A 27,358-nucleotide genomic window follows, 5' to 3' on the forward strand; every position below is an offset into this window, starting at 1 on the left:
GAACCATAGGTGAAGGGCTTAAGCATTTCACTCTTCTAGTGCTCCTGTGTAGTATAATTATCTCCTGTACCGTCATCAGTCCACACCTTGAACCTATCCCAGTCATTCAATACATAAGACACAATGTTCTTCCGGATATCAAGAGTGAGCCTGATATGGCCGTGCAATATGATCATCTCGATAGACATGGTAATGGGGGTTGGAATGATAAAGGAAATGGGTACCTGAGCAATGTAAAGTAAGTGTAAAATACCTACACAATAACTATAATTGTAATAAACAAACAATAAAACAGCGGAGAAGCCGTGGATTAAACAAAAAGGCTGTAGTTATCAGTAGGGAGACGTGAATCCCGTGGCAAAGCAAAGAAGGGAATGAAGAGACCAGAGCGATGGACGGCCTTATACAGGCAGGCAACCAACAACGTGGGAGGCATTGGGACGGGGGACCCAACGCCGTCTCACACGGCGACCGAGCTGCAGGCTATGGACGTATATATGTACGTAAGTAGGATTCAGTTAGTGTTGGGAACCCGTGTACCAAATTTCTTGAAGATGGGCCCATAAGTAACAAAGACTGTTGAAAAGTTCAATATGGCGGCCGACAGTGGCGTCATACCACCGAAATAAGTACATACATTGGTTTCAGTTAGCTCAGGGAAGCCACCTACCAAATTTCGTGAAGATGGGTCCATAAATAAGAAAGTTCAACATGGCGGACGTTGTTGACCGTTATGACCGTTACGCGTAGAATTTCGAAATGAAACCTGCTTAACTGTTGTAAGTAAGCTGTAAGGAATGAGCCTGCCAAATTTCAGCCTTCTACCTACACGGGAAGTTGGAGGATTAGTGACGTTGGAAAGTTCAATATGGCGGCCGACAGTGGTGTCATACCAACCAAATAAGTACGGACATCGGTTTTCATTAAAAGTTCAATATGGCGGCCAACACTGGCATCATACCACCGAAATAAGTACCAAATTTCAGCCTTCTACCTACACGGGAATTTGGAGAATTAGTGACGTTGGAAAGTTCAATATGGCGGCTGACAGTGGTGTCATACCACCGAAATAAGTATGTACATTGGTTTCGGTTAGCGCAGGGAAGCCGCCTACCAAATTTCGTGAAGATGGGGCCATGAATAAGAAAGTTAAATATGGCGGACGTTGTTGACCGTTATGACCGTTACGCGTAGAATTTCAAAATGAAACCTTTTTAACTTTTGTAAGTAAGCTGTAAGGAATGGGCCTGCCAAATTTCAGCCTTCTACCTACACGGGAAGTTGGAGAATTATTGATGTTTGATAAATTCAATATGGCCGCCGACAGTGGCGTCATACCACCGAAATAAGTACGTACATCGGTTTTGGTTAGCGCAGGGAAGCCACCTACCAAATTTCGTGAAGATGGGGTCAGCCTTCTACCTACACGGGAAGTTTAAAAATTGGTGACGTTGGAAAGTTCAATATGGCGGCCGACAGTGGCGTCATACCATCGAAATAAGTAAGTACAGCGGTTTCGGTTAGCGCAGGGAAGCGGCTTACCAAATTTCGTGAAGATGGGGCCATAAATAAGAAAGTTCAACATGACGGACGTTGTCGACCGTTATGACCGTTACGTGTAGAATTTCGAAATGAAACCTGCTTAACTTTTGTAAGTATGCTGTAAGGAATAAGCCTGCCAAATTTCAGCTTTCTACCTACATGGGAAGTTGGAGAATTAGTGATGAGTTAGTGAGTGAGTCAGTCAGTCAGTCAATGAGTCAGTCAGTCAGTGAGGGCTTTGCCTTTTATTATTATAGATGTATGTGAAGAAATGTATTGACAGTATTCCATCATTATATTTAGAAGTTAATTATGTTTTCCCATAGGGTGCATTAGTTGGATCTTTACTGTTTTCACTTAAAATGTTTCCTTTGAAAACTATTAGAAAATGTAACAATCATTTTCACTCATATGTAGATTATACCCAGCTATACCTTTCTTTTAGACCAAATTATGTTTCTATGAATAGTTCTTTAATTATCGTCAGTGTATTCAAATATTAAATGTATATTAGCTTCTTGTCTTTGAAAACAAAAATATTATTTATTAGAGCAAATGATGAAGATTGCAACAATATTCTGTCAACTTTCAAGTCAGCTGATCTACATATTAGTTTGAGTTAATCACAATGCAACTTAGGCATTACTTTATCACTAGTATGTCTTTTAAAACATGCATTATAAAGCTATCTAAAACCTATTTTTCCAGCTTAAAAATAATGGAAAAGTAAGATGATTTCTAAATATGGAGGATACTGAGAAACTAATATATGAATATATTTCTAGTGTAATGATTATTCAATGTGTTACTCATTTCCTGTTCAAATATGCAGCTAACAGTTAATCAAAAATGCTGTTGCAACAATCATTACAAGAACTAAAAATATGACCACCTAACACCCATTTATAAGATGTTACACACTGCTTCAATTTAAGCTTAGAGCTGATCTTAAAATCCTCCTACTTACATGTAAAGCCATAAATGGCCAAGTCTCCACTTACATATAAAGCCTTAAATGGCCCAGGCGCAGCTTACCTATTTTAAATATTAACTAATTTCAAACAATCATGTATTAAGATCTCAAATGTTGGCCTAATAAAGAATTCAAAGAATAACAAAATAAAAGTCTAACGTAAAGTTTTAGCTACAGTGTACCAAAGCTGTGTAATGATCTTTTAAATCGAGACTGAAGACTTACTACTTTAGTCTCACTTACTAGTCTTAACTGACCATAGATCTCCCAGAGGTTTACTTTCCATAAGGATGCTACTGACTGGAGGGTTTTTCTCTTCTTACAACACTTTAAGCCTACACTCAGTGAAGAGAAATAAATAATTGGAATTGAACATGTTCATTAATATGATAGGATAAAAGTTTAGCTTGCCTCCACAGAGCTTTTGATACTGCTGCAGTCTTGCTGTTTTCCAAGTGATCACATGTCATAGTATTTCTTCAATTACGTTTCTAAAACAACGTGATGAAACTTAATGATGGTAACATAAAATTGTGCCAACAAAAGTATGTTGTCTGACTGCAAATGTGTAAACACTTATTCTCAGAGTGAACTATACATCACAACACTTATAGAAAAGCCAGTATGTATCATACACCTACTTCCAAAATTAAACATTTCTAAGATGGACTTGGGTGCCTGCCTAGGAAGGTAAACTAGCAATTGATATCATGGTGTATAGTCCTGCCAATAAAATAGAAAGTAGTAGCCAAAATTTTTACATTTAAAAATAAATAAATAAATAGCCAAAGGTACCACCACCAATAAAGCCAACAGTCTCAAAATATAATAAAACCTTATAACAGTAAATCTACATTTATGCAAGCACACCGAAGAAGATCCTACAAAGATCTCACCACCTGATTCCTAGGCTATAGATATACATCTGGTTACTAGCTGACAGTTTTCAACATGACAACTGAGAGAAACAGTTGCCTGAGAATGCCAACTAAACTTAACTTAATTAAAACAGCATCTGAAAACTGCTCAAAATAGAAAACAAGTGTTTCAAAGACTGCATTAAGTGTCATATACATGATCTGCTTCTGTGCAATTTTGGGGATAAAATAAAAGCCAGTTCTAGTCAGGATAGTTATTTAAAAAATTACTTAAATAATTTAATTAGTAAACTAATAAATCTAGTTAAATGGTCAAACATGTCTGATTAAATGTGGTGAGGTTAATACTGCTGCCCCTCAGATACAGAATTCTCCTTATGTTTAGTCATTTGTCTAGGTGGAAATTTCCCTGGGTCAGCATGGGTTTTTCTTTGAACACTCTTCTTTCCTCCTACATCCTAAATCATACATGTTTAATTGGAAGTTCTAAATTGGCTGAATGCAAGGTACTGTAATAGACTGCCCTGTGCCAGACACTGCAGGATACGCTTGGACCCTAAATTGGCTCAGAGCCTGAGTTGGATTAAACTGAATTTGGCGATTTTAACTACAGTGACAATAACATCTAATACTGCTAAAGACAACATCTAAAGACAACCATGCAATTTTTAATGGATCATAATTTATCAGACCCACGGAGATTCTTAAATCCAAATTCAACAGAATATTCCTTCTTCTCCCCAGTTCATCACAGCTAATTAAAACTGATTATTTCTTAAACAATAATAATTTATTACCTACTATCAAATCTTAATCTTAATCGTAAGTAAAACACAATTGTTATCTCTGTTCACGGTCTTCTAATCTTGGCACTCAATCACTATTCCCTACTCGCTCATCACATAACTGTTGCCTTAACCCAGTCTCTAGCACATGTGAACTTTACAGAGTTCATCTGCAAACAAATCAATTATTTTTTAGTGACTAACTCAGTAGTTTCCACAGGAATACTTTGGGAAACTGTGAATACATTTTTAAGAGGTCAGATTTCATATCTCTTTCATGAAAATAATTTGGAGACCAAGAATGAATTAAGCTCATGAATACACCATGTCCCCAAATGAGGCACTTTACTGGAAAAGACAGGCTATACATTCAGAATTTAATATCTTGACAACAAATGAAACTGAACAACTCATCTTTAAATTGCGACATCATTATGATGAACTTGCAGAGAAGGCTTTCAGCTCAACAAACCTACAAGCTAGAAGTTCACAACCCAGTAGCAGAAATGACTAATGCAACTGGAGATAAGATCATGGAACATAAAAATATAACTTGCAAGTTTAAAGAGCACTGTAAGTCCTTATACTCCATTCAATTTAAAGGAGCTGAGACACAATCTAAGGAGTTTTTATATACAATACAAATAGCATAGCTCAATACTCGTAGTCCAGAAAAACATGACAAACTTCTGACTCTCTAAGAATTACTGGATGTTACAAACACACTTCAAAAGTAGCAGGCCCTGATAGCTATCCAGTAGAATTTTATTTAAAAAAAAATGTTTAACTAAGTTACCCCCTTAATTATTACCAACAGTCATCACAGAAATGAGAGAAAACAAAATTCAACCACAGACTTTTTGCCAAACATTAATTACTAGCCAACCCGCGGCGTAACATACGCCGCATAATCAGGCCGCTTTTTAAATGATTTTTAAGCACAGAGGAAAAAATAAACATTTGAAAAATCCGTAATTTAATAAACCACCAAGAAAAGTAACATTGCAACAATGCACGCTACGAACCAACATACAATTGTCCGTGACTGAAAACCGGAGAAGCGCCGTCGCGCCTTCAAAGCGAAGGACGGGGTTGAACGGCGCTCGTTCAGTACGCACTGCCTGCTTATGTGCCCGCCCCAACTCCCTACCTGAGTCGCTTTTGTCTGTGTACAGTCCACACGCACCTGTGAGTCACGTTGACTGTTAATTTTCCAAACACCGCCTCAGTCGGTTTCCACGTTGAATTTCCATTGTTCTTTGCGGTTCCAGCTGCTTTTTTATATATAATCCACCAAGTCACACGAACAGGGGGTGGGGGTTACAAAGGGTAAGGACGTAATCAGTGCAAGCGTATGACCCGCACATACTGGGAATTTCTCGTTCGTGGGGAACAATTGGAAGCCACAATCTCCATCACGAATGGGGTTCAACGGCTTACCTACGCCTTCCCACGCCGGGTAGACACACGTTGATCCATTCAGTGTAGCACGCGTACCGGACATACAAGTGCATCACAGACCTGTTAATGCTCAATCTCACGTGGCTGAAAGCCACTTGTCCCTCTAAGAATTTGGACGCCGACTGCTGTTGGGTCGTGTAACTATTTGGCAGGCGGAAGTCTCGTTCGTTTTCGGAAATAACCAGCCAAATCGCTCCACCAACTAAGAACTGCCATGCACCACCACCCACAGAATCGAGAAAGAGCTTTCAATCTGTCAATCCTCTCCGTGTCCGGGCCGGGTGAGGTTTCCTGTGTTGAGTCAAATGAAGCGAAAGGCTTCACACCTGGTGGTGCCCTTCTGTCAATTTCAGCTTTGTAACCATACTCCCCCCTGAACCCGGTTGGCTGCCCTGTTGCGGGGCCTGCATTGGTGAAGCAGGTGTGGCCACCTTCAACTCGTCACTCGAGTCGTTGTCGTCTTTCTACAGTTCAGATGCACCTGTGACTCACGTAGACTTTTCATTGCTCTGTGCGGTTTTGGCTGCCTTTCTATATATAATCTACCAAGACACCCGACCACGGTAGTAGCGAGGTGGGAGGGGGGTGTGTACAAAGTGCAGGAGCATCTAGGAAGACGCATGTTTGTCCCGAATGCGAATTGCTGTATGTAGCGTGTAAAACAGTGTGCTATGGTCATGCAGTCGTGCGTTATAACCGAAAACTTGTTTTTGAAAGACTGCTTACTTCATTGTGTTCTAACCTCAGTTGTAAAGAAATATTTTAAGGATCCCATGGGATACCCCTCGCAAACCGTTTTACACGCTGCATATGGCGATTCACCTCCGCGAGAAACATGCCTCTATGAACAGTCAGCGTGGGTCGGAGCTGCATGTTGCCTCTATGACAGATGAATATAAATGACGCCATTTTTTCTGTGTTGTCGCGTCTGAGTTGGTGGCAGTGGCTCTGCGAGTTGTCGTCGTATCCAATGGTCTTGGAGTTGGTGGGCGTGGCTCCTTCCTGTGTGCGCCATAGGTGTCTCACTTGTCGGCGGCTTAGTGAATCCACGCCGGCTTTCCATAGTCGTCTTGCCTTAGTGAATTATATATATAGATTGTTTTTCCAAAGAAAAATAAGGACTTGCTACAGTGTGCATCATACATACCAGTTTCACTTCTGAATGACGATATTGTTATTCCCTAAAGCTTTAGCAAGGAGGATTGGAAAAGTGCTTCCTACTGGAATATCACACAACCAAACTGAATTCATTAAAGGAGGACAGATTAAACATACCCAAAAGATTTAAAGCTAAGACACTAATCCCCAAAGTCTAACACACCATAGATTTTATCTTTGAATGAAGAAAAAGCCTTTGACAGAGTCAAGAGACTATTTATTCACCACATTGCACAAATTTGGGTTTGGCTCAAATATATCTGCATGGATAAAATTACTTCAAACCAGTCCAGAAGCCTCAGTTGCATTCACAATATTAACTCTGTCTACTTCAAAACAGAACGTAGTACTTGACAAGGGTGTCCTCTGTCACCATTGATTTTCTGTCTTAAGCATTGAAACACTGTTAATTTTTGAAATACACTATAAATAAAGGGAATAATCAGAGAAGGACTCAAGCAGAAAATATCAGTTCACATTGAGGATATAGTACTTTATATATCAGACGCACAAGTATCTTTAACATTAGTCCTTAATGCATTAGCAGAATTTAAAAAGACATCTGGACTCAAAGTTAATTTGAATAAAAGTGGGCTTTTTCCAGTAAACTCTCTAGCACACCACATTAGACTAGGCAACTATTTATTCATTTAATCAAAACAGTTTAAATATCTAGAGATAAACATCAAAAGTAAATACAAAGATCTTTTTCAAAACAATTTGGTAACAGCATGGAATAAATTAAACAAGATGTTAACAGATGGTCTACCTCCATCTCACCTTAGCAAGGATAATCAATATTGTCAAGATGAAGATCCTTCCCGAAGCTTCTATTTCAAAACATCCCTATATACATTAACAAATCATTCTTTAAGGAACTACACTAACTTATAACTTAATTTATTTGGAAGTTGAGATGCCCATGCATGTAAAAGGTGGCTCTACAAAGTAGAAGGTGGCATGACACTAGCTAGCTTTCAGTTTCATAAATGGTTGGCGAATGTACACATTATAAAGACATGGAAATAGTCAAAAATTGATGAATTTACACCAGTCTGGTCAGCAATAAATTAAATCTTTCTGTACCTCTTTACATGCATGACTTTGTTCCCCTGTAAATCGTAAATTCCATCAATACACAAATAATCCAGTCATCCACTAATCACTTAGAATATAGTACATGTATCTATAAGATAATCATCTTTTTCAACCTTTTCATACCTACTCATTATTTAATCCTTGCAAAATGCTTAAAATTAAGACAATAAGAGAATTGCACATAGATAACATATTTGCAAATTCTGAACAATTAGGCTTCAGTTTAAATTTACTAGCAACCCAATTTTTCCACTATTTTCAAATTGGAAATTTTATTATAAGAAATCTACCCAATTTTCCAGACCTTCCACCCATTTCTGTTCCTGAAGAATTCATACGGCATTTCAAAAATATATAAAACATCTCAAAGGATCTTTCCTTCAATAATCCTAAGGTACAATGAGGAAAAGGAAGTTTCAATTAACATTTCAGAAAATGAGTGGAAGCCAGCCATACATAGAATTCACTCTAGCTTTATATTTGGCAAGCACTCAGTAATTCAACCTAAAATCTTTCATTGATCACACTTATCTTTTTTAAAATTGTCCAAAATGTACTCAAGCAAGATCCAACTTGTGAATGTTGCCATCAAGCGCTTAGCATTACTTGACGTTTTTTGGGAATGCAACGAATTAATACAGTGCATCCGGAAAGTATTCACAGCGCATCACTTTTTCCACATTTTGTTATGTTACAGCCTTATTCCAAAATGGATTAAATTCATTTTTTCCTCAGAATTCTACACACAACACCCCATAATGACAATGTGAAAAAAGTTTACTTGAGATTTTTGCAAATTTATTAAAAATAAAAAAACTGAGAAAGCACGTGTACATAAGTATTCACAGCCTTTACCATGAAGCTCAAAACTGAGCTCAGGTGCATCCTGTTTCCCCTGATCATCCTTGAGATGTTTCTGCAGCTTAATTGGAGTCCACCTGAGATAAATTCAGTTGATTGGACATGATTTGGAAAGGCACACACCTCTCTATATAAGGTCCCACAGTTGACAGTTCATGTCAGAGCACAAACCAAGCATGAAGTCAAAGGAATTTTCTGTAGATCTCCGAGACAGGATTGTCTTAAGGCACAAATCTGGGGAAGGTTACAGAAAAATTTCTGCTGCTTTGAAGGTCCCAAAGAGCACAGTGCCCTCCATCATCCGTAAGTGGAAAAAGTTTGAAACCACCAGGACTCTTCCTAGAGCTGGCCGGCCATCTAAACTGAGCGATCGGGGGAGAAGGGCCTTAGTCATGGAGGTGACCAAGAACCCAATGGTCACTCTGTCAGAGCTCCAGAGGTCATCTGTGGAGAGAGGAGAACCTTTCAGAAGGACAACCATCTCTGCAACAATCCACCAATCAGGCCTGTATGGTAGAGTGGCCAGATGGAAGCCACTCGTTAGTAAAAGGCACATGGCAGCCTGCCTGGAGTTTGCCAAAAGGCACCTGAAGGACTCTCAGACCATGAGAAACAAAATTCTCTGGTCTGATGAGACAAAAATTGAACTCTTTGGTGTGAATGCCAGGCGTCACGTTTGGAGGAAACCAGGCCAATACCATCCCTACAGTGAAGTATGGTGGTGGCAGCATCATGCTGTGGGGATGTTTTTCAGCGGCAGGAACTGGGAGACTAGTCAGGATAAAGGGAAAGATGACTGCAGCGATGTACAGAGACATCCTGGATGAAAACCTGCTCCAGAGCGCTCTTGACCTCAGACTGGGGCGACGGTTCATCTTTAAGCAGGACAACAACCCTAAGCACACAGCCAAGATATCAAAGGAGTGGCTTCAGGACAACTCTGTGAATGTCATTAAGTGGCATAGCCAGAGCCCAGACTTGAATCCGATTGAACATCTCTGGAGTGATCTTAAAATGGCTGTGCACCAACGCTTCCCATCCAACCTGATGGAGCTTGAAAGATGCTACAAAGAGGAATGGGCAAAAGCTGTAACGTAACAAAATATGGAAAAAGTGATGCACTGTGAATACTTTCCGGATGCACTGTATTTTTGACAAAAGTCTTTCAATACTTATCAAACAGCCTTGGTGTCACAATCACCACTAACACATTAACAGCTATAAAGTTGATGTATTCCAAGACAGACTTAAAGTGGATAAGGACAAATTGATTGTAACAGTCCAGTGCTTCCCAAACTCGGTCCTGGGGACCCACTGCGGCTTCAGGTTTTTGTTACAACCAGATTCATAATCAGTGACAACACCTGATAACACTGTTCTCATTTAATTAGCTGGTTTTTTTCCCCTTATTATACATTCAGAAAAGCACAGTAGCTTGAATTTTACATTTATAAGACATTTAGAAATATTTCTGCTTTTACTATAGATTTAAATGCTTAACTCTTTTTTTGTTGATTTCATTATATTTTGCCCTTTCTCTGTGCAGTTTTCCCCCTTTGTTGTATCTTATTAATGACAATTAAAAACAAGTAGGGCAGACACCCAGGCAAACAACACTGAATAATCAAAGGCTGCAACTACTTTAGCGTCAGACCCACTAATTAGTAAATAATGGATTCATTAAACAATTAGAACACATGACAATTAAAGAGAAGCAGAGCAGACACATGGGAAAACGACACTGAATGATAAAACGCTTCAACTACTTTAGTACCAGATCCGCTAATTAGTAAATAACAGATGAAATTATCAGAAACCCCACAAAAGAACAATGAAAATCAGGATGAAAATATTGTTAAAAAGTAAAAAATACATTTACCATATAACTGCTTAGCACATTTTAATGAAAATTTACCTAATTTAGTTTTGTAATTTTTACATTCACTCTAAAATACAGAAACTGAGAAATAGCAGATCACTTCATTAGGCTAGCAGTCCAATTAAAAACAGAAGTTGGTTGGAACAAAAACCTGCAGCCACAGTAGGTCCCCAGGACAGAGATTGGGAACCACTGATATACAGGAAAAATTTGTTTTGTTTTTTTTTTTCATTTTTTAAAATTTATTTCCATCCTCTTGGTTCTCCTCTCTTTTTCTGTGTTTTCTTTGTTTTATAAGGTTCTGTAGTTTTTTTCAGGATTGATTATCAAGATTAAAGTTATTTGTTGCATTCTTCAAATTGTATCTGCTTGATTGTATACTATGTTACTTTCTTGAAACAAAATGAATAATTTAAAATAAAATCTCAAACATTACTAGGCCTGAGAAAAGATTGTGCTGCAAGCTTTTTGCCAAATATAACAAACAGAATAAAATATGTAATAAGAAAAATGCAGCACAAGGATTCAGAATCTCCCAGGTACTGGAGCAAGCTGGAAATAGACTTCTTGACAATAACCCAGATAGTTGAATTAATATTAGCAGGCTACTAGAGCCTGTAACACTTTCTAATACAACAGCTGCCGTTGATGCTGTATAGTACTGAATTTTGCAAAGCACAGCTCAACAAATACAGCATAATACAGATTATGTTTAGAGTTTCATCAGTTTGTAAGGATTGCCTTAATTAATCCCATTCTTACGTTAAATGTAAATGCAAAAATGTATCTACTTTTCATATTGCAAAGAATACCTTCTACAAGGCCACTGTGATGATCTGGGTTAACTCCATGCTCCCTTGTCACTTCTGGGAGCCTCTTCAACCCATAACTGTAAATAGTCATGTACCAAGATAAGCCAGGCAACTGAGGACACATATATCTACCAAGGGTTTTGGGCAAAAAGTGTCAGTGCTTTTATTAAAACTAGGGATGGGAATAAATAAAAAAAAACTAATTAATTGCATAATTATATGGCATTAAGTGTGATTAATTGAATCTAACATTAAAACATGCAATTATAAAATAAATTCAGAAGTTTTATCTAATCTAATATAAATCATAAAGTAAATATACACTGACTTGGGTGGTTACTTTGCGTTCTTTGCATAAATTAGTGGAGATTCTATAAAGTGGAATAATGGGTAGGGATAATCATTACACTTCTTTTTCATAGAATTTTATCATTATATTAGAGCAGTAAGCACAATAAGCTACTTGGCAGACTGGCAAGTTAAATACAGAGGTACTATACTACCGACTTATTTTGGTTTTAGTGCCACTCAAAGAAAATTTATTTTGCATGCATGTGATATAACATTAATTTCAATCTTCTTTCAGGAACATGATATGGGGGGAAAAAAGTGTAATTTTTACCTTTGCTACTTTTCGTTTGTATTTCTCCAGGACTGCCATAAACCCCCCCTTCCTCCCATTCTCCTGCACCTATGGCAGTATATATAAATCAAGGAAGTGAATACCATACCAAGTACAGACATATGGCAAGGCATTGTGAAATATGTTAATTGAAACTTTTAAATAAAAATTTATTTCTCAAAATTTTTAAAGGTAGTATTATAGAACTAAGGTGTTAGGCCATTATGGATGTTGGGAGAAGTCAAGCAAAATGACACCTTTTATTGGCTAACTAAAAAAATTAGAATGTGCAAGCTCTCAAGGCAACTCAGGCCCCTTTAGGCAAGATGTAATGTAGTATGTAATGTATTATATAAATATGATACTGGATGTGTATGTAATTCTTTAGGTTCACAATTAACTATTTCTATTAATGTTTGTTGATTATATCTTGCCTGAAGAAGGGGCCTGAGTTGCCTCAAAAGCTTGCATATTATAATCTTTTTAGTTAGCCAATAAAAGGTGTCATTTTGCTTGGCTTTTCTCTATTATTGTTTCATAATGTTAAAAAAAATGACAATTAAAATGTAGGATGTGACAGTATTTTTTAACAGGTTAAACAGGCCATATTAATCACAAAAATGAATGTGTTAACTTTCCCAGGTCTAATTAAAGCAGAAAGAAAAGTGCAAATAGTGCAGTGCATACAATTCTTACACTTAATAATCCATAAAATCAAGTGAATGTGGAGGTTAAAAAATCAATAATAAATGTTCCATTAAAACAAGGTTAGAATAAAGGACAAACATATAATCTTTAAAAACCATGAGCCTTGGTGCTGCTTTCTAAAATCTGACATCTCCCCAGCCTACCCTCTTCAGATTTCTCAGCATGAGGAGATTTCTACCCATAGGTGCAGACAATCCTTTGATCCAACTTGGGCCCCTGTAGCCAGTCCATTAGCAGTGTGTACAGGTGCCACACTGAGCTTTGCTCATTCTGCCTCTAACTGCCACTTCTGGGATGCTCAGCAGGAGCAACTCTCAGCCTCCTCGAGTGTCGGCCATACACTCCTCCCTTAGAGCTCACATTTCTCTCTCCCTGCTTCCAGTCTTTATTGAACCGACTTCATCCCATTCCTGCCCTTCTCTCTGTGTTTATTAACCTCCATCTCGAGTTTTCTTTTGCTATGTTCTTATTCTAAACCTCCGCTCTCCACAGTGCAGGATCCATTTATCCAGCCTTATTGTGTGCAGGTGTGATATACTCCAGTCTCCCCTGAGGCGTGAATGAGGCACCTGACTAATCCACTTGCATATGCACTTGAGTGTGTGATCAGCCAAGCATCCCAACCAACCCCAGAACAAAGCATCCTAGTGCACACATGCACCTGTTTGGAGTCTGTACATTCCGAGTCGCAATTATTTTTAAAATTGAGGTTTGCCACGATCCCCTTATCACAGCCACCTAAAGCAATTCAGACACAATATTCAGGTTAGACACATACCAACTAAAGCAATTCACAAAAGTGTCACTCCAGATGTAAAGTCACACTTTCCTTGAAATATATTACAACTAATTAAAGCTCTGAAAATCTGGAATGCCTTAAAACATTAGAGAACACAACACAGTTCAAGCAACTACTAAGACAGGCAAAATGAAAATATTTCAGCAGTATAGGTAGGCATATGTTGCCTCAAACCACAAAGTGCATAGTTTTGAGCATGGAAAATAGAACAAAAGAGACAAACAAAAATCAATGTGATATTAATGTCCAAGGCCTGATAAATTATTTTAAAAGAAATAATAACTGAGATGTGTTATTAAAGCAAGGCATAGTAATTGATACTCCAAAATGTAGACAAAATGGAACAATCATTACTAGACAACATAGTCCAGAGGCATGTATTAAATTGAACCACCACAGAGAATGCATCATCAAAAGCCATCAGAAGCAAATTAAAGACAACATAATACTACAAAGACTTTAATACGTCATCTGTAACATTTATAGTGTCATAAATTCCTCATATGCTGGCTTATATCTATGTATGATGAAACATTTTAGTGACTTTGGACTTTTGTTTATACTAAAAAAATCTTGGACATCCTAGTAAAATAATGCCGAGAAAAAGTTTGTTTCATCTGTGCAATTGTATATTATGTGAAAACTAGGTCCCTACAGTAGCAAAAAAATCATGAGGTCTAATTAATTACTAAAAGAGAACTTATTAAAAAGGTGTAGGATGGAAACAATTACCCATAAAGTGCATTCTGAATCCCAATTAAAAGGCTTTTTTCACTCAATCAGTTGATTATACTCACCAGCAAAGCACTATGATTATGAGCTCGTACTGCCTTGTGCAGGGCTGTCATTCCATCCCGTGCCCTGAAATCAATATGAGCTCCTCCTAAGCAGAGCACTCGAAGGCCAGCACACCCAAGTTCAGACTGAGCTGCTAGAGTCAGAGGAGTCTCTGGTGAGGCAGAATAACAAGAAATGAAAATAAGTTTCCCACTATGAAAAAGAAGTGCTGAAAAAAATTATACTATAAGGAAAGGGACCAGTTTTGGGATTAAACCTAATAAATTCAAAAAGAAGCTATTCTTCACACATGAAGGTCTCAAGAAAAACTTGTGATGTAAGCATACCTCCAGTATCAGAGTCATGATAGTTGGGGTCAAGCCCCTTATCCAAGAATTTTGCCATCTTTTCCACATTGCCAGTCTGAACATGATCAAGAAACTTCCGCAGGCTGGCCTAAAATGGCATGAAAAAAAAAAAAATCAGCAAAAACAAATTAAAAGAAATAAATAAGGGGAACAGTTAAAAAAACCAAGGAAGAAGGAAAGGACATAAAAGATGTTCTTGAAACTGCCTGCTTGTTTAACAAAGACATCCATACATTTATACCAGCAAATTTAAATTATAAAATTAGGTTATATGTAACATTAAACTTTATATATTGTTTTCTGATAACAGTTTCTATATAAAAAGTCACTTCTTTGAATCAGATATTTACGGAAGCGTATTAGGGCCACGGTGAAAAAAAAAATACGGACACAGCGAAAAAAAAAAGACTAAATGTCGAGATTAAAGTCGACATGTTGACTTTATTCTCGACATTTCCACTTTATTCTCGCCATTTATGTCGAGATTAAAGTCGACATTTACACTTTATTCTATTGTTTATTTTGTCAGTAGAATGTCGCAAACTAAGCTTCATCTTTAAATGAATGTTCAATTTACTAGATTTTCTCAAACCTCTTCATTAATTATTGTAGCACATTAAATGCTTTATATTAAGTGTTCCCCGACCCAGTTTTTAATCTCTATGCGCTTCTTCAACTGACTTCCTCTTGCACTGTGAGGCGCAGACAGCGATCGCCGCACATTGACTTCATGATGTTCCTGCTCTAAGAACATTCAGAATACTAAGAGAAATACTTGATATCTTCTTCACGATGAAATGCAATAAAGCATGTATTAAACATGGGTGGCGGGGGGCACGGTGGCGTGGCTATAGAGCTGCTCCCTTGCATTAAGGGGTCCCCAGTTGTATGTTCAGTGTAGTACAAAGTCCCAAAAACTGGATATATGAATGGGTATCGCACAGGTTTAACTTAAATATTGTGTAAATATTGGGCTTGGTGGGTCGGAGACACGAACACAGGATTAAATGGATGTTCTTCTGAGCGGGCTTTCTTTATTGCATGCGTGCTGTCTCTATCTGACGTACTAAACCTCCAGTTTCTATCCTTGCTTTTTCTTTCTGCACATAACCAATCACCACAAGATAAACGTCTTTGTGAAATTAAAACAAGTTATAAACTTAGACCTCGGAGTTTTCAGAACTTTAAATTATTAAAGCATGTGGGGGCACGGTGCTTGCTGGGATGGAGTTTTCAGAAATTAAAAAAATCTTCATTATACATGCTTAATTATGCCATCCATTCAGGGTTGCGCCCATCCCAGCAAGCATCCTGTGCGAGGCAGGAGTAAATCCTGAATGAGACGCCAACACATCGCAGGGTGAATACGTGCAACATATAAAGTAGCAGGGTCAATAATACATAACAAAACCCCACATCCTACATGTCTTTGAAAGGAAACTGAAACACGCCGAGTAGACCCACCAGAAAAACATGTAAACTCAAGGCAGGGAACACCCGGGACCCCCTTGCTGCTGCGAAGCAGCAGTGAACCACCACGCCACCGTGCCCCCATATGCTTTAATACATTTTAAGTTCTGTACATTTTTGAAAACTCTGGGGTCTAGGTTTATAACTTGTTTTAATTTCACAAAGACGTTTATCGTGTGGTGATTGGTTATGTGCAGAAAGAAAAAACAAGGATTGGAACTGGAAGTTTAGTACGCTAGATAGAGACAGCGCGCATGTAATAAAGAAAGCCCGCTCAGAAGAACATCCATTGAATTCTGCGTTTGTGTCTCCGACCACCACATCACGAACCCAACATTTACACGATATTCCAGTTAAACCTGTGCGATACCCATTTATATATCCAGTTTTTTTGGAGCCTCGTCACACTTGCCATAAAGTTCACTACACAGAACATACAACTGGGAACCCCTTAATGCAAGGGAGCAGCTCTATAGCCACGCCACCGTGCCCCCCGCCACCCATGTTTAATACATGCTTTATTGCATTTCATCGTGAAGAAGATATCAAGTATTTCTCTTAGTATTCTGAATGTTCTTAGAGCAGGAACATCATGAAGTCAATGTGCGGCGATCGCTGTCTGCGCCTCACAGTGCAAGAGGAAGTCAGTTGAAGAAGCGCATAGAGATTAAAAACTGGGTCGGGGAACACTTAATATAAAGCATTTAATGTGCTACATTAATTAATGAAGGGGTTAATGAATCTAGTAAATTGAACATTCATTTAAAGATGAAGTTTAGTTTGCGACATTCTACTGACAAAATAAACAATAGAATAAAGTGTAAATGTCGACTTTAATCTCGATGTAAATGTCGAGAATAAAGTCAGCATGTCGACTTTAATCTCGATGTAAATGTCGAGAATAAAGTCAGCACGTCGACTTTAATCTCGACGTAAATGTCGAGAATAAAGTCAGCACGTCGAGAATAAAGTCAGCATGTCGACTTTAATCTCGACATTTAGACTTTTTTTTTCTTCGCTGTGTCCGTATTTTTTTTTTTCACCGTGGCCCTAATACGCTTCCGTAGATATTTATTTAGAACATTTAATATGTTTAATTTCAGACTTTATATAATACTGGCACAAGGGTTATTACTAGAGGGTACCATTTTTCTGTGTGCTGAATGAAGTAAATTAAAAATGTATGTGAATGGCATGTAAATCAGTCTAAAAAGTAATAGGAACTGTTGTCTTAAGACTAAACAGCCTGACTGCTTACATGGTGAGGCTCCATTGGCCATCTGTAATAACAAATGTTCATTTTGTTGTTCATTTGTAATGACAACTGAAGACTCTTCTTCATCTAAGTATTTTATGCAACAGAGCCTACTATCACAATAAATTTTAAAACAGTTACCGGAAATTACAACAAAACTTCATTTTTTTATTTGGTTTGTAAAAAATTCTTTCTTTTTTTAAGTAAAATAGAGAGTTTTTTTATCCTTGGCTGTTAAATAAATTATCATACTACAACAAATGACAGTTGCACAGTGATATGTTGCAGCAAGGCATTATGCAAAAAGGGATAAAAGTATACAAAATCATGTCATCTTGACTGCAACAATCAAAAGTATGTAAAGAAAATGTAAAAAATAAATTGTCAAAGAAACAAAATTTTGATAAAATCCTCAAAAAAGTACCATGCTACACTCAACTCTATGGAAGATCCTAACACACACCATTCATCTGCAAATGGAAACAACATTTAAACTTAAATTTATGCTAGAAAATATAAAATTAAATTTAGAAATAATATTTTGAGTGTTTTGCTTTTATTAGATCTACTGAAAGCTCAGCAATAGAATATTTTATTTGTTTTTTTAAGTTGTCGTATCTAGTAAGCATGTAAGACTGAAAAGCAATGTGAATATGGACATAATGTGCTTCTGAGTCACCAAAGATTTTTCCAGTGACAAGGAACATTAAAAAAAAATTAAATGATTATAAAAATACAGACAAGCCCTACCTAAGTCTTAAATACAGCTTATAAACAAGATTTACCAAAAAGAAGACATTCTCAGTAATGCAAAATATAAACATTTAGAATCAGCTGGCTAAGAAGAAAAGGTTGCTTCAAACAATGCTGATAAATAAATATCAAAAGAATGAGCTTGGCAATTCCAAAAAGAATCAAAAGTTGTTACAGTCTTATGCTGTTTCACATGCTATCAGACAGACAGAAGTGGAACACTTCATGTGAAACCCCTTTTAAGTGAAAGTCCTTTGGGACAATTTGAAGACTAAAATGAAATCTGATTTAACAGAGTCACAATGTAATATTGACCTTTCACCTCATTTGATAATATAAAATAAAAAATATTTACCTGGTTGGACAGAAATTGTATGTTTGTGGACGGATTTTATTTAGACGCAATACACACTTAAAATTACAGTTTGCCTTTCATTTTCTCAAAACATTAGAGTTTTTAATTGCTTTTTTTGTGGGTTGAGTAAAAAATCAACAGCTAGCAAAATGCTGATGAGAAACTCAAGCGAATACAACAAATTGGGAAGCTAAGACATCACAAGAGGGAAATTACAGTAATATGTGAATGTACTGTAGTATTATTTATATAAGAGTATATAGCTACTTTGATGCCATACATTGACTTTTAAGATTATGCCTACTACATAAAATGGCCACACCCACTTGAAATCACAACATCATGGCCATGTTGGTCATATTTGATCACAGGAACAATAGATTTCAGGCCAAACAAGGCAAAGATAAAAGCAAAGTGCAAAACAGCCTAAAACATGCTCAACCAGAGGATGAATCTGACCCTTAAAAACAAATAAGATGACTAATGAAAATCTTAGTGGATTCTTGTAACCTGCTTTGTTTTCTTTTTAATAAGCATTAGGGTTTAGCTTTGTTCTTCTCTATAGCCTTAGTTGATTGATGTTTAGGTCCACATGCCTAAAGCATTTCAGAATAAAACTTCAACCATGAAGTCAGTATAATATGCTGGTATGACACTGATGCTGCAACTCCTAAACACTCTTCAAGTGAGAACAAATGTTTACAAGACATTCAACAACTTTTAAATTAAAATAACAATATTAAAACAGTATTATCTTGTTTGCAAATTTCTTAATCATGCCTACTCTTCTGCATTTTCAGTCCACATGTTAAATGTGGCAATGACATTTTAAAGCAATCCTAATCAAATCAAAAACTGTAGCCTTCATAGTAATTACAGTACATTTTATTACAACTGGAATAACTATTCCTTTAAAAGCACAGAAAAAAGCATGATACTTTCCCTAAATGTGGTAGTATCTAGCCTGGTGGGAATGCAGATATTTAAAGAAAAGACAAAAATCCTGAAAGTAAATACCCTCAGTGATGAATGAATTGTCTTATGTGACAGATTAGGTGCTTTCTCGCACCCTTGTACCCTCAGACCACACGTCAGACACCAGATAAAAATCCAATAATTATTTATTATAATAATAATTGTGCACAAAGCACCACCACTCCACTATTCTTCAATAACCAATAATAAACAATACTCAATCACAATCCTCCACTCCCAGACGCTTAGCCACCCTGCCTCCCAACTCAGCTCATCGTCTGGGAGCTCCCACAGTCCTTTTATATTCCCTGACCCGGAGGTGTTCCTTCCCAACAGTCCACAAGTCCTTATTCCTTCCGGGTCAGGATAAATAATGTTTTTTCTCACCCCGGAAGCCCGTCGCTCTTCCTATGACGAACTTCCGGGTCATAGGGCATGAAGAACTCTTTGGTCCTCCCTGCCTCCCTCTCGTGGCCCCCATGGGATCCAGCAGGGCGGTGCATAAAAACTACATGGTCCATAATGCCCTGCTGGTCTTCTGGGGACCTCCATGCTGCAAGGAGGGCTCCATCTGGCGGCTTGGGGGTATTGGCCGGGGTACATGGCCGGCCATATCTTACAGTACTCCCCAGTGACGAATCATGATTCGGAGCGGCCAGCCCCTGAGGGATGTCTTCCTCCAGGAGGAGTTGTTGTTCGGGTCCTGGCGAAGTCCAGAAAATTTCCGGGAGAACCTTGGGGAATATTAAATAAAAAAGGATTTGTATTCCACGTCCTCCCAGGACAACTTCGCCATCCATGTCCCGGTCAGCGGCATTCATAGCACAGCCGCCTTCCTCCAGTGTATATCCCTCTGCGAGTCTGGAAACAGTCGGGAAACTTTCGCTCCGCCCCTTTGTCCACTGAGGAGGGTTCCACGGCCGCCCCTGAGCTCTCAGCTCGCTGCTCAACTTTGTCAGGAGACCCCCTCTTTATTCTAGGGATCTCCAGTTTACTCTGGGGCTTGTCCACAATTTGGGTCTCTCTATTAGTGAAAGAGAGCCCTTTTACTGTCTGCACGCCCTTTGATTTATAAACAACATGGGTCGGGTCTTTAGGATCGAATCGCTCCAAGAGACAGCACCATCCAGCTGCTCTGGCTTGATCGGTCCTTCCCCAGCCGCTCCGTAACGTTCGGCCTCTCTTGTAGGGCACGCATCCATTTGGCACCCGCTATGGATTAAAAGCGGGCCCGGATCACACTGCGTCCCTATTACATTATATACGGTACCGACATTACCTGCCTGTACCGCCAAATCACATAACACGGAGGCTCCCACCAAATCGCCGTAAGTATTCATCCAGCTTTCTTAAAGGCGCTTCAGCCGCTGCTCCCAAGTCCCCAACGATCTTCTTTATTGTTTCCACCACCTGTAAAAATTTGTGCATGGGCTGAAGCAACTTTTCCAGCTCGTGCACGTCCAAAAAGTTACTTAATTCACCCGGAGGCATGCTCGAGCCATCATTAGCCTTACCCTCCGGGTGGGAGCCAATAAACACGGCCGCTCCTGGCATCGCGCTCAGACAGGTCCCGCAAGGGAGCCTGGGATTTGGAGTTCTTTTCGGAGGACCGCGGTGCCGCTTTTGGCTGACTGCGATCCGTCTGTATCAATTTATCGACGGACCGATCAATCATTTCCGGACCTCCTTACCTTTTGTAGGAGAGCGGTACTGATCGCCTCCCCTTCCCCTTTGAAAAACTCAAGTCCGTCTTTTCTTGGCGAAGCCACAAACAGCTGGATACGAACGCCACCTTCCTGGAATCCCTTGTGGTAGGTCACGTGTCCTCGCCGGCACCCGTAATGCGGAAGTGCTTCGGTTACTCGTTTGCCTGAATGAGAGCGCGCCATCGCCTTCGGGTCTGTCTTCTACCTCCCGCAGAGCCTTCGGATGGACATCTGGGAGGTATGTACATGGGACATCATGTGTTAATTTAAAAAGATTATTCAGTACATTCCCCGTACATACCTCGTCGGAGACGTCCTCCTCCGGAAATCTCTCCCGAAATGCGTAGCCGCTCCATAGCTCCTCTTGAGCGCAGGCAATGCTGAGCGCTAGACCTCCGCTGTTGCTGGCGCTCTGCTTTGTCTTCTTCTTCCCCATGACGGACTTGATAAAGATGAGGTTTCTGGCGATTTTTTCTGTGTGTGTCGTGACGCTGTCTTCCCGGGGTATTCTGTCCACAATAAATTTTTTAAATTCAGGTCCTCTGCCAAACTGACGGCCAGAGAATCCTGCCGAAGCTACGCCAATTGTGACAGATTAGGTGCTTTCTCGCACCCTTGTACCCTCAGACCACACGTCAGACACCAGATAAAAATCCAATAATTATTTATTATAATAATAATTGTGCACAAAGCACCACCACTCCACTATTCTTCAATAACCAATAATAAACAATACTCAATCACAATCCTCCACTCCCAGACGCTTAGCCACCCTGCCTCCCAACTCAGCTCATCGTCTGGGAGCTCCCACAGTCCTTTTATATTCCCTGACCCGGAGGTGTTCCTTCCCAACAGTCCACAAGTCCTTATTCCTTCCGGGTCAGGGTAAATAATGTTTTTTCTCACCCCGGAAGCCCGTCGCTCTTCCTATGACGAACTTCCGGGTCATAGGGCATGAAGAACTCTTCGGTCCTCCCTGCAGCTCCCTCTCGTGGCCCCCATGGCATCCAGCAGGGCGGTGCATAAAAACTACATGGTCCATAATGCCCTGCTGGTCTTCTGGGGACCTCCATGCTGCAAGGAGGGCTCCATCTGGCGGCTTGGGGGTATTGGCCGGGGTACATGGCCGGCCATATCTTACACTTAGAAGAAGTAAATTTAGAAGTTGAGCATTTTAAATACCTTCAGAGTATGGTGGACAGGATAGGAAAATTCAGAGTAGTCTTCTCTCAACTCAAAAATGTGTAAGTTACAAAAATACTAATAAGACAATTAAGATCCATATATTCAAGTTAAACTAAGTCCAGACTAGGCAAACTATAAAGACAAAGGTAAACAAGATCTAAACTGTTTTCAATAGGTGCCTATGTTTTGTCCTGAATATTTATTTGACAGAAACCAACAGAAATGTTGATCTATTAATGAAAACTCATCAACTCAGCATAGAAAAAGAACTATTAGGAAAATGATGGAGATGGCGAACACATATACTATATTATGGAACAAAACAGGCTTGTGACATGGAACCCACTGTGGCAGACGACCAGGGACCTTACCCCGCCAGGACACCTGGAAGAACCAAGAGAGGAGCAAAATCTCCTCTGGGCACAAGAGGGCAGCCCCCCTGATTTCCATTAAGGACCACAGATACGGAGCTGGGAAGCTCAACCCTGTGGGGGTCCGTGGCCATCCTCAAGGGGTGTCTGGAAGGTTCCCTTAGCCCTGGAGGACAGCACTTCTGTCACACCAGGAATTGCTGTTGCTCAAGGAACTCTATATGTCCATAGTGTTTCTGGGTGCAAGGGCAGCACTTCCACCACACCAGGAAGAAGACCATCTCACAGCACCTGGAGTACATCCAGGGCATTATAAAAGGAGCTGCCTCACTCCATTCAAGGAGCCGGAGTCAGGAGCAGGAAGATGCAGCTTGCAAGAGAGAAGTGGTGAAGGCCGAAGAGAGGAAAAAGGACTGAATAGTCATGTGTGAGTTGGTGAAACCAGGTTGAAAATATTGTAAAAAACACATGTGTTGTGGACATTGGTGTTGAAAGAAAACCACAGATGATCACATAAGGAAATAAAGGAGAAAATGGTTTGCTTTGACAAAATAAAGAGCTGGGGAGCTGCCTTGGATGACTGGCCCTTTAGCTGTAACAGAAGGCTCAGGGTTACAGGGATCTCAGCAACTGCTAAATGGACTTGCAGCCTGGTGTCTACAGAACAAATGGAAAGCTGCCCCTAATCCTGGAAGAGATTCCAGTGCTTGGTCAGAAGTGAACCCAGGATAGAGATTACAGGTGTCTGAAAGCCTGATGCCCTTGATTGCCATATTTCAAAAAGGGCAAACAATTAACATAAAAAATGCCTTAGAAGAGAGAGAGATAAGTGACAAAAGGAGTGCATTTTATGATTAATAACAGGTCAAATAGACAAGCCACTCTTTTGATCTGATATCTGTTCTTTGAGAAGCTGCATAGGTTTCCTTTGTTTTATTACATGCCATATATATATACACTGTACATATTAAATATACAGTATATAGTATGTATTTATATTTATATATATTTATACACAGCTTTCTGATATAAAGTATATCATTGTGCGATATGCTGCTGATTCATTAAATTTGCATAATATACATTTTAGCCATGTTTTTTCAAATTTATGTCAATTGTAATTTATGTCCATTGTAATGTTCTGTCCAGTTGTGATAAACCCATTATGTGCAGTAGGTACCTTGAAGGCAGCTCACCTAAAGATGCCACACAGGGAGAGAGAGATAAAATGAGATTAAGGCCACTGAGAGTTTTCAAGCAGTTTAAAACTTTTTTGGGCCAAAAGAGGCCACACATGGTCCATAAACCTGAGAATTGGTTCCAAGTTGTCCTTTCAAGTGTAAGGTCTCAGAAGACTTCAAGGAAAGTACACATTAAACATCAGCCCATCATATGGTACTACACAATTCTCATTCTGGAGTTAAGACTGCTTTGTTGTGTCTTTTGCTTGGCAGACCTGGATGTTTAAGGAAACATAGAGATCAGGATTTCAGGACAAACAGCAGCTAGAAGGATTTCTGCACTCACATCTCTTTGTTAAGGAAGGTTTGGTCAAATGTGACCCAATGATAAGGTTGAAAACAGCCTCACTGCAGAAATATAATTGAGGCTAGAGTCAAAAAGAAATGTTTATTGTGAGTCTGAGATTCTTTACTATCTGAATTATTTATCAATTTTTTTTACAAGTATTTTTGATTATTTCTGACGCTGTGTTAATTTTAACACCATTTTAACTGTTGCAGTCATTTCATGCTGCATTCTTTTTAGCCATGACCATTTTGATTATCTTAATAAATCTCGTGCTGGTCTTGTGCTTGGTAGCTTCGTATTGCAAGGGCTTTTGGTTTTTAAGATGGTGGCACAATTTCATGGACAGTCCAACTTTGGATTTTTCCTAAAATATTTATAACTCTTTAAGCTTTGTTTTTCAAACTTGATTTTTGTTACTTGTTTTTCTGTTTCAGACACAAGGTATTTTTGGCCTTTCTGTTTTCCTGACTACTTTCTGACCTGATTTTTTGCCAATCATTCTTTTTCTTTCCTTGTTTAAGATAACCTTTGTACATTCATTACAAGATAGAGCTAAATCTCAGTGATCAGAGAAAATGGCTACGATAAAGATAGATGCAGAAAGTAAAAGAAAGAGAGAAAGGCGAGAAAGTGATTGTACCTGGTAAAAAGGAGAGAGTGTGTGAGCTGTCCTACCTAGTAGAAAGGTTTTCTTATATTGGAAGGCAGCAGGGTTTCTTCTGTCTTTGTACATTATGTTGTACGTGATGTAATTCATTTGTTTATCCCTCTGTTTTGCATTTAAGGAAATAAATGCATTTCTTTTTATAGATCATGACTCACTGGGTATTATTCAGGTTTTGGAAAGACACCATATGTGTGCCAGTTACAATTATTGTTTACTTCAAGGGTACTGCCAGTGAACACAGCAGACTTTCAGTACAATGTTTGGAGTGTAGGTGTGGTCTGGTTGATAGGAAATGTGGCTTTTCTATAATTATGTTTAGAAAAAAAGAGAAATTGGATTATCTTGGATAGTTTTATGAACTGTATTGTGTGAACGTGAGAATATTTTGAAAATTCTAGTGCAAGAGTGAATGATTTGAAGTAAAGTGTGATGATTTGTTTCCCCTTGCCACACAGGAATTGAGTTAGGTCAAATGCTTTCCTGGTAGTAAGAAAAATGAGTGCATTGGAAGTTTATTAAGTGTACAAGCCATAGAAGAAACTCATGAACATGAAAGGAAAGACTATGTGCCATGAAAAACTAAATAATTTATCAGTCTTAGTTTATTAGAAATTATACCAAGAGGCTTAAAAAAATCGATTAATGAAAAATGGGAAACATTAAATATTTAAGGAAATAAAAATTTAAACCTCTTAAAACAAAGGATTATCAAAAGGAAAGAGCAGCAATAATTCAGGAACTAAAGGGATACATTTTCAAAGCCAACTTTCAAATAAATAATAATCAGAAGAAACGTCAACTAGAAAATAAATAAATAAATAAAGGTCACTCCAAATTAAGATAAAACACTAAAACAAATTACCAAATCAAAGAATATTTTTAATAGGTAATTGTAGTTAAATAAAGTCAAGTCTTAATATAATCAATCCAAAGAAAAAAAATCTAGAAGAAAGAAACAAAACAAAAAGACCATTTCAAAAACTCACAATAGCTAATTTAGTTGAATAGCCTCAAGGTTTACCTATAAATACATATATAAAAGCAAGGTAAATCAGTGTGGGACCCAATGGACCAGTAGTCAGACTAGGGCTTGCAGTTGGCACAAATAGTATCACAGGTGAAAGCCCCATAAACAGACTTCCTTCCGTGTTAGGAGCCTCCATCCTCTAGGTCTCAACAAAAAGGAGAGGATGCAAAATGAAAAATAAAACAAACATTTAGTAAATAAAAATAGATAATAGCAAAACAATTAATAAAAAGAAGATAATTGGTGAAAAATAATACATACATATTATATATATACAGTACATATATATATATACAGTATATATATATATATATATATATATATATATATATATATATATATATATATATATATATATATATATATATATATATATATATATACAGGGTGGGCCATTTATATGGATACACCTTAATAAAATGGGAATGGTTGGTGATATTAACTTCCTGTTTGTGGCACATTAGTATATGTGAGGGGGGAAACTTTTCAAGATGGGTGGTGACCATGGTGGCCATTTGGAAGTCAGCCATTTTAGATCCAACTTTTGTTTTTTCAATAGGAAGAGGGTCATGTGACACATCAAACTTATTGGGAATTTCATAAGAAAAACAATGGTGTGCTTGGTTTTAACGTAACTTTATTCTTTCATGAGTTATTTACAAGTTTCTCTTTGTTTACAGCCATTGACATGTCGCAGAGGTTAACACGTGAGGAGCGGATAGAAATTGTGTTGATGTCTGGTGAACGCAGTAACTGGGTCATTGCAGCAGATTTCAATGCAAGACACCCTACGAGACAACCCATCTCCCATGCTACACTTAGCAAACTGCTTGCTAAGTTTCGTGAAACTGGTTCAGTGTCGGATTTGCCAAAATGTGGACCCATGAAAACTGTCACTAATGAAGAATCATCAGTGGCTGTCCTAGCTTCATTCAGCAAGAGCCCACACCGTAGCACTCGCCGCATGTCACTGGAGAGTGGCATTAGTCGAACATTCCTTCGGCGGATATTAGCTACTCACAAATGGCACCCTTACAAACTCCAGCTACTGCAGCATCTCAACGAGGATGACCCAGATCGGCGCACTGAATTTGCAGAATGGACAAAACAAAAATTGGAACAGGACCCTCAGTTTACACAGAAGATTTTGTTCAGTGATGAGGCAAACTTTTATGTGAATGGTGAAGTTAACAAACAAAACCACCGCTATTGGTCTGACACTAACCCACATTGGATAGATCCCTCCAAGACTGCTGGAACAAAAAATTTGATGGTATGGTGTGGTATATGGGGTACAAAGATAGTGGGGCCATTCTTCATCAATGGAAACGTCAAGGCCACTG

At 38.6% G+C, this 27,358-nt stretch overlaps 1 protein-coding gene across 5 annotated transcripts in view; it reads right to left on the bottom strand.

The window, feature by feature from the left end:
- The window catches only part of shank1 (SH3 and multiple ankyrin repeat domains 1), a 670,907-nt gene that overhangs the window by 550,788 nt on the left and 92,761 nt on the right, over positions 1 to 27,358 (bottom strand). For all 5 annotated transcript variants that reach the window (XM_039776090.1, XM_039776091.1, XM_039776088.1 and 2 more), the window contains exons 5-6: positions 14,701 to 14,809; positions 14,374 to 14,525 (exon numbers count right to left, since the gene is read on the bottom strand). In XM_039776090.1, coding sequence (XP_039632024.1) covers positions 14,374 to 14,525; positions 14,701 to 14,809 — 261 coding nt within the window. The remainder of the gene's footprint in view (positions 1 to 14,373; positions 14,526 to 14,700; positions 14,810 to 27,358) is intronic.

This window comes from Polypterus senegalus, chromosome 13 (assembly GCF_016835505.1).
Source record: "Polypterus senegalus isolate Bchr_013 chromosome 13, ASM1683550v1, whole genome shotgun sequence".
In the NCBI taxonomy this organism is placed as follows: domain Eukaryota; kingdom Metazoa; phylum Chordata; class Cladistia; order Polypteriformes; family Polypteridae; genus Polypterus; species Polypterus senegalus.